Raw genomic sequence first — 9,065 nt, forward strand, 5'->3', positions numbered from 1 at the left:
CAAATATTCCATTGACTTATAATTGTTGCCTCTCCTTCTCTCTTCTATCATGAACTATTTTTTCAGGCTGGTGGTTTGATGCTTGTGGCCCCTCCAATCTAAACGGAATGTTCTATACTGCGGGACAAAACCATGGAAAACTGAATGGGATAAAGTGGCACTACTTCAAAGGGCCCAGTTACTCCTTACGTTCCACAACAATGATGATTCGACCTTTAGATTTTTGAAAGCACAATGTCAGTAGTGATTATAAAAGCAACAAAGAAATCTGGAGGAGCTTCCAGGTGAGAAAGTGCTTGAAAACTTCAGAAGCAAACAATATTGTCTCCCTTCCAGCAATAAGTGGTAGTTATGTGAAGTCACCAAGGTCCTTGACTGTGAATCTGGAGCCTTTTGAGTTCACAGGAGTCTCTACTTGGGGAGACAGTGCTCACGTGGCTTGACTATAGAAAACTCCATTGACTGTTGGGCTTTAAAAAGGGAAGAACCTGCTCAGCTTTGCTGTGCTTCAAACTACTACTGGACCTTATTTTGGAACTATGGTAGCCAGATGATAAATATGGTTAATTTCATGTAAAACAGGAAAAAAAAAAAAAAAAAAGAGTGAAAAAGAGAATATACAGGAAGAATAGAAACAAGCCTGCCATAATCCTTTGGAAAAGATGTATTACACCACTGAAAAGGTGTTATATCTATGCAAACCTACTAACAAATTATACTGTTGCACAATTTTGATAAAAATTTAGAACAGCATTGTCCTCTGAGTTGGTTAAATGTTAATGGATTTCAGAAGCCTAATTCCAGTGTCATACTTACTAGTTGATTTCTGCTTACCCACCTTCAAATGAAAATTCCATTTTTGTAAGCCATAATGAATTGTAGTACATGGACAATAACTGTGTGGTAGAAACAAACTCCATTACTCTGATTTTTGATACAGTTTTCAGAAAAAAAAATGGACATAATCAAGTAAGGATGTATGTGGTGAAAACTTACCACCCCATACTATGGTTTCCATTTACTCTAAAAACTGATTGAATGATATATAAATATATTTATAGCCTGAGTAAAGTTAAAAGAATGTAAAATATATCATCAAGTTCTTAAAATAATATACATGCATTTAATATTTCCTTTGATATTATACAGTAAAGCAATATTTTGGAGTATATTAAGTTGAAGTAAAACCAAGTACTCTGGAGCAATTCATTTTATAGTATCTACTAGCATGTGTATACATACATGTAACTTCATTATTTTAAAAATGTTTTTAGAACTTCAATAGTCACCCTGTTATGTCTTGCTAATTTAAATTTTGCTAATTAACGGAAACATACTTATCAGATTCACACTGTTCCAGTGTCTATAAAAGAAACACTTTGAAATCTATGAAAAATAAAATAATTATAAATATCATTGTACATAGCATGTTTATATCTGCAATAAACCTAATAACTAATTAATCTGGAATATGCAACATTGTCCTTAATTGATACAAATAAACACAAATGCTCAAAGATATCTACTATATCCCTTAATTAAATACATCACTCCTCATATTTTTCTCCTTCAGTCCATTCCCTTAGGCAATTTTTAATTTTTAAAAATTATTATCTGGGGGAAAAATTGGCAAAACTATTATATGTAAAGGAAATATATACATAAAGAAAATTAATCATAGTCACCTAAGAGAAATTCTGACTGCTAGTTGCTATAAATAACTTAATGGGAATATTCCTATGGGACAATCTATTTTAAGTGAATTTTTGGGGTGCTTGAAGTTACTACAGCATTTTTTCGAGAAGTCTTCTCTGCCTCTAAGTGTCCAAGGTTATAACAGTAAACAGTTTTTATTAAAACATGAGTCACTATGGGATGAGAAAATTGAAATAAAGCTATTGAGTCTCCCCTCTTACAAAAGAGACAGTTGTTGGCAAGGTAGCAATGCCAGCTTCAAACTTGGTGACTTGATCCACTATGCCTTAATGGTCTCCCCCATCTGCAAAAATAAAGCTATTCACATTGTCAAGAAAAATATGTTTTAAAGTCTACAATCAAGTCTTTTTTATATTTATGTGTCTGTATTCTACCCCTTTTTGCCTTACAAGTGGTATTTGTAGGTATTATACCATTTTTCTATTCTTGGTGGCTCCTCCATAGCAGGCAAGCCTCTCCCTCTAAAAACCTTCTCAACTGTTTTCAATTAAGGGAAAGAAAATGAGTATTTTGTCCTTTTGTGTTCCTACAGACACTTTTTTAAACCAGATTTTGGATAAGGAATACTATTTCCAAACTCATATTACAAAAATAAAATAAAGTAATAAAAAAAAAGAAAGCATGATATTTACTATTTTGTTGTCTGGGTTTGAAAAATGAAATATTGTTTCCAATTATTTATAATAAAGCAGTGTAAAATGTTTTATGACTCCGTTATGTGTATTATGTAATACCTACATGTTTATGGCAATTTAACATATGTATTCTTTGCATTTAATTATTTCAGAATAGGGTAATTAGGTATTCGAATTTTGTCTTTAAAGTTCATGTGGTTTCTTGCAAAGTTTTTCATATCAACACATTATTTGATTTAAATAAAATTGAAAGTAATACTTGTGCAACTTCATTTTATTTTTAATACATATTTTGTGGAATTTAAATTAGAGAGTTATGAAGTTATAGAATCATTGACAAAAATCTCCCAAATGAACTAAAGCCTCAATCTTAGAAAAACTTTCAGTCTTGGATGAATTAAGAAAGCTTAGTCTCGTTAGAATGGTAAATCAAAGCAGTGGGTCTCAGTCCCATGTCCCTACAATATGATTGTCGTGTCCTGCCAATTATTAAATGCCACATTATCATGTGACAATGGACAATATATTCTGGGAACTCTGAATGTAGAATAAGAGGATGTGTGTTAAAAATTTGAGTTTGGTGTACAGGAGGAAAAGGAAGGAGCATAAAGGAGATGCTACTTGTCCCTCTCACCTAACATGCCATCAGCAGTCTAATCAGTCCTCGCAAGAAATTTCTTGCCTGTGGCCTTGATTCTTCTCCTATTTCCATCACATTGATTCGAACCTTCCTTAATTTTCTTTCACCTAGACGATTGGAAAAGACACTCTTTCATCCTGCCTCTCTGTGCTATTATTCACCTCATAACCATAAAACCTTATTCCTTCTAAAGCCAGACTTCTGAACATGGTTTTTCCCAGCTCAAAATACTTCAGCGTTTCCTCACTACTCCCTGAATTTAAAATAAACAGGTCAGGTTAATCTCAGCCTTCATTGCCAGACAGCTTCTTTCCACCTACTCAGTATTCCAATCAAAACAAAGAAGCCCCGTGGTCGACTACTTGCAAAAATGATGTCTATTCTTCCCCTTTCTGTATTCATACCTTTTGCAATGCGAATTTGCAGCTTGTTCCATAAAGAGAGAAACTCTATTTCCTTACTCCCTGAATGGCTAGCTCGGGACTTGCTGTAGCCAATAGAACACAACAGAAGTGATGATTCTGTGCCAGTTCTGAGTCTGGTCGGAAATATTCTACGTTTGGCACGAAAAAAAGCCCAGCATAGCCTAATGGAGGATTAGAGACCACTTGGAGCAAAGCCTAGTCTACCAGCTGAGACCACCCTAGACCAGCCAGCCCATAGCTGACCCATGGATGATTCAAGATACATAAGTGATCTCAACTGAGATCAACTGAGCCTGGCTCAGATCAGCAGAACTGCTCAGCTAACATGCATAATCATGAGAAATAATAATGGGTTGTTGTTTTAAACTACTGCATTTTTTTTTTCAGAGTTTTGTTAAACATCATTATTGTAGCAATAGCTAACCGATACAGAATACAGTGCTGCAGCTGCCACCTACTCTTCTGCCAGCCATGTGAGTTTTATGCATCTTGAACTTTCAGAACCACGGTCTCGATTGTCCCTTCCTCTAACAACCTCTAACAACCCTCTGGGATTCATAAAAACATTAGTTGTTTCATGACCTCTTTTCTGATGCCCTCTATTAATTGTCACCCTCTCTATACTCACATACTTTTACAACTCAACATATTTTGCTTGAGTTTTATAAAAGGCTGCCTCTTACTTTTTTTTTTTTTTTTTAATTCTCCACAGTACCTACTAGAAACTTGTTATTCGCTAAATGGAATTGAATTGCTTTGAAAGACTAAGAAATCCCTTCTACCTATATAAAATTCAAGTCTCAGATTTGACCACTGTGTTGGTTTTATTTTCAGACTTTAAACTTAGGCCATTCTCCTCCAGAAAAAGACGTCTGAATTTATAATTTTAGTTAGCTCAGATGTCTACTTTATTATCAACTTCGCTGGAACATACGTATTATATAAATTGAAGGAAACCTGCACGTTCTTCTAAATTTAAACCTATGTAAATATATAAAATGTACTATTGAATGGTAATTACTCATTTATTCTTTACACATATATTATTGTTGGGGCCAGGCACAGTGGCTCACACCTGTAATCCCAGCACTTTGGGAGGCCGAGGCGAGCAGATCATGAGGTTAGGAGTTCGAGACCAGCCTGGCCAACACGGTGAAACCCCAGTTCTGCTAAAGACACAAAAAATTAACTGGGCATGGTGGCGGGTACCTGTAATCCCAGCTACTCAGGAGGCTGAGGCAGGAGAATCGCTTGAACCCAGGAGGCGTAGGTTAAGGTGAACCGAGATTGCGCCACTGCACTCCAACCTGGGTGACAGGGCGAGACTCTGTCTCACACACACATACACACACACACACACACACACACACACACACACATTTGGGCAGCTTATGATTTAAGATTCGACTAAAGTTTTTTCTAGTATTTCCTCATGTATTTCTCTAATATATTGTCATTGAAGTTAATATAGTGAACATAATTAAAGGATTCCTGGGAAAAACTCAAAGAAGTCATTATATCGCCTGTATTCTTTCAAGAAAGCAAGTTAGAGTCATATTCAATGAGGAGTAAATGATCATGGTTAAAATTTATAATTCCCTTTTAACACAGGACAGTCTCTGACATGTGAACTGTCATCAAATGTAAAAGGATATTTTATTTTATTTTGTTTTGGTGAAGAGGAGGCTGCATCCTGGTATCTTTTACAAACAAGATCCTATTCTATCTCCTTATGAAAGCAGTCTGCCTCCTACCCATCATGCACTCTGTCTTGGCCCCGGGGGAGCCCATGTGCTGGTTGTGAAGGTGAAAGCTTCACAATCACGCAATTGTGCCACAGAATTACTGTGACTCCCTTACCTGAGTTTTACATTAACTAAATTTTAAAAATATAGATCTGCTTTCTAGATACGCTGTAAGGAACTGGAATCAACTAAAAAAGTATTAAACTTTGTAAGTTAAAAATGAATTTAAAAGAAAATATTATAAGCAGATAATATTCAATCGTGTGGACTTTAATATAATGCGTAAACATCAAACAATGGTGTGAAAGTTTAGAGTGAGAACATCATTAAGGCTCTAAATTAACTTAAACATTTCCTTTAGGAGAAAGGCATAAACCATCATAATATTCATACTGAAATGCTGGATTATACTTACATAAGTCCTACCCTAGAGAAATAATTGTATGGGTTTAATGGTAGAATGTGCATTATATTTAACAGACATATTGAACTGCTACTAGTGTCCAGGTAAAGCATTAGGAAGGTACTTAAATATACAGAGATAATTAAGGCATATGGACATTCACAACAGTCAGAAAAACAAGAAGAAATAAATAAGCAATACAAAAGTGTTTATGTTAATAAATTAATTTATGTTAAATCTATAAGAACACGGAGATGGGAGTGATTAAATCTGCTGAATTTTATGTTGTGTATAGTTGTAAATAACAAGTGTGTAAAAGATGAGAACTTCCATGCAATAGTAAGTTTTATATAGAGATGTTTTTAAAATTAAAAGGAACATATAGGTCTCTCTCAATTTGCACAAATTTTCATAGAAGATGGGATCTATGGCACTTTCAGAAGCTAAGGCTGTTGTGTCTTTTGAGTCCAGGAGTTGAGTCCAGGAGTTTGAGACCAGACTGGGTAACATGGTGAAACCCCACCTCTACAAAAAATACAAAAATTAGCCTGGCATGGCGGTGTGCACCTATAGTCCTGGCTGCTTCGGAGTCTGAGGGGGAAGGGTCACTGGAGCCCAGGAGGTGGAGGCTGAGAAGAGGAACTGAAGAGGCATACAGGTGTCAGCATGGAGTTGTGGGGAGCTCCACGTTTTTCAGTATAAATTGACTGTGATGTTTATTTGAGGGAAGAGCACTAGGAGAAGAGGCTGGAGCTGGGGCCACATAACGAAGGACTTTAAGTCATGTTCCTAAGCTTAGGCTTTATCTTCTCATTAGAGAGAGACAGTGAAGAATTTTTCACTTTTTGGAATTAGAAGATAAGTTGGAAGGGGGTAAGAATGGAGAAGTTTGGACCTGTGGGAAGCCTATTTATTATAGAAGCCAGCTAGGATGGGGACCTGATCCATACAGCAATGACAGTAAAAATGAACTGAAGAAGTTGGATTTTGAATGATATTAAGGAAAAATAATCTAAGGAACTTAACAATTGAACAGGAGGCGGGGGGAAATCAAAATCATTCCAGATTTTGGCTTGCTTAATTAAATCGGGGATGGTATAAATCACCTAAATAGGAAACACAGGCTCTGGGGAGTAGCTAATGAGCTAGGTTTTACATGTTGAGTTTTAGAAGTGGTGATTCAAGTTTGGTAGTTGGATATATGAGTCTGAACTCAAGCAGGATTAAAGTGTAAGACTGTGGTTAGATACACAAGAGGAAATCCAAAGAGGAATGGAGCCATAGGAGTTGAGTAAGTAAATTACATCAAGAATAAGTGAGGTAATTGTGAGCATGGCCATGAGACTGGGGAATTCTCCAAGTGGGAGATGAACCTGGAGCGATATGAATGAGAGTAGGCAGTCATACTTCCCTTCCTCATGGGAGGATGCTTCCACAACTGTAACCTTGAAATTTTTAAGTATTAAGGGAGTCATCCAAATTTTTAGAGTGCCCCTCAATTCAAATGCACCCCATATGTCGTGGTTGCATTGTGCCAGATCCAAGCTAGTGACCTACTTCCACACAGTTCCTTACTCTGCCATTTTTGGTATGCTTTCCACTGCCCCGTACTAATTTCCCTGTAATCTTTCTACTGCTCCAACCTCATTCCTTTCTGATTATACAGACCCACAATATATTTAGTCCTGTACCAGACTTCCATGCTGTCAAAAGTGCAAACTCATGATGATTTTCAGCATTACTCTTTCAGTAGAAAATATTTATTTGGCTTAAAATATTTTAAGGTGTTTTATTGCTTTCCAACATAACTTTATTTGTTCCAAGAAACATTTTATCAAAATATTCATTTCAAACTGTCATAATCCTTTTGCATTGTTGCACTGAGCTTTCTGCTTAGTGTTTCATAAGGCAAAAATCATGGTGAGCAGCTGCATCCTCATCTGGAACTCAGGGTCCTCTTCCAAGTTTATTGTTGGCAGAGTTAAGTTATTGGTGTTGCAGAAGTGATGTCCCATTGTCTGCTGGATGTCAGATGGGGGGTCATATTCAGCACCTGGCTACTCTCAGGGCAGGTGATCTGAATGGGTTTGACCTGATCATATGAGTGGGCCCTTTAAATATGGATCTAGAGGTCTGAGACAGGAGTTAAATCCAACACATTCATTGTCTTGGGGATTATACAGAGGAAGTACAATAGGGGGTAGGAAGTCTTGGGGGCCATCATAGAATTCTGCCTACCATAGATGGCAAACCAAAGGCATAATAATACTCTGTTTATCAGGAAAAGAATCTAAGGTTTTGAAAATGATACATATGAAGAAACACATTGTTTATCTATCACTCCATCTATCTCCCTATTTATCTACCTATCTAACTACCTATTTATCAGAAGATCTAGCCCAGTGACCGAACACTGGTATTTATCCTGAAAAATTATTTTAACCTTTCTGAAATTGTTTCCTCAGTTACTAAACATTGGTAACCTAGTTGCTTTCTCCTCCTTTTCTGTACCATTTTCAGAATAAAAATGAGATCATTTAAGCATCTATTTTGGGTGTAAATCTCATTTCACCAGTACAGACAAGCAAAGAATATCACAATACTTTATGGAGGTTTGTGTTTGTTTGTTTGTTTTTGTTTTTTTGTTTGTTTTTTCCTGGAGTCTTGCTCTGTCACCCCAGGCTGGAGCGCAGTGGTGCGATCTCAGCTCACTGCAACCTCCGCCTCCAAAGTTCAAGCGATTCTTCTGCCTCAGCCTTCTGAGTAACTGGGGCTATAGGTGCACGCCACCACACCTGGCTAATTTTTGTATTTTTAGTAGAGACAGGGTTTCACCGTGTTGGCCAGGATGGTCTCCATCTCCTGACCTCGTTATCCACCCCGTTCAGCCTCCCAAAGTGCTGGGATTACAGGCGTGAGCCACTCCGCTCGGTCTATGTGTTTTGAATCAACTTCATTTTGCCTACAAACTCTCCATCAAACCAGCAAGGAAATCACTTCAGTCATCTTGCAACCTCCCCACTCTAGCACAGTGTAAAGGACCCAGAGGCACTAGATCTTGGAGACACATCTCCAGTCATCATTCCACATCCTTGATCCCTGAGACACACATTGTTCTTCTCCCATTGCTTCCTTCAGTCCATCCAACCCTGAAGAGGCCAAGCCACGCTTTGGGCAGGAAGCCACAGAGCCTTTTCCCCCAACATCCATTTTGCCTGCACTTTTAGGAATGATCTACAAATAAGGTATGGGTTTCTGCTATTTGAAAAACTCCAGGACTTCTTTTCCTCTCTTAGTCTCCAAGCATCTGGGGAGTCTGGGGAGGTCCTTCTCTTTCTCTCTCCTGGCGTTTCCCATGGGCCTGGCTGCTCCCTGGAAGGCTGCAATGCCTAGAACAACTCCACAAGTGCAGGGTTGCCCAAGATAATCGCTCTTGAAAGGAAGTTTATTTCATAGGCCCTCGAAATATAAGAAAAAAAGAGTAAGGAGCAGTGTCTCAAA

At 37.5% G+C, this 9,065-nt stretch overlaps 1 protein-coding gene across 3 annotated transcripts in view; it reads left to right on the forward strand.

The window, feature by feature from the left end:
- The window catches only part of ANGPT1 (angiopoietin 1), a 257,588-nt gene extending 254,970 nt beyond the window's left edge, over positions 1–2,618 (forward strand). For all 3 annotated transcript variants that reach the window (XM_011930937.1, XM_011930953.1, XM_011930946.1), the window contains one exon: positions 67–2,618. In XM_011930937.1, coding sequence (XP_011786327.1) covers positions 67–227 — 161 coding nt within the window. In that variant the 3' untranslated portion in view covers positions 228–2,618. The remainder of the gene's footprint in view (positions 1–66) is intronic.
- Positions 2,619–9,065: the final 6,447 nt, after the last annotated feature.

Source organism: Colobus angolensis, unplaced genomic scaffold, assembly GCF_000951035.1.
Source record: "Colobus angolensis palliatus isolate OR3802 unplaced genomic scaffold, Cang.pa_1.0 Scaffold121, whole genome shotgun sequence".
NCBI lineage: Eukaryota > Metazoa > Chordata > Mammalia > Primates > Cercopithecidae > Colobus > Colobus angolensis.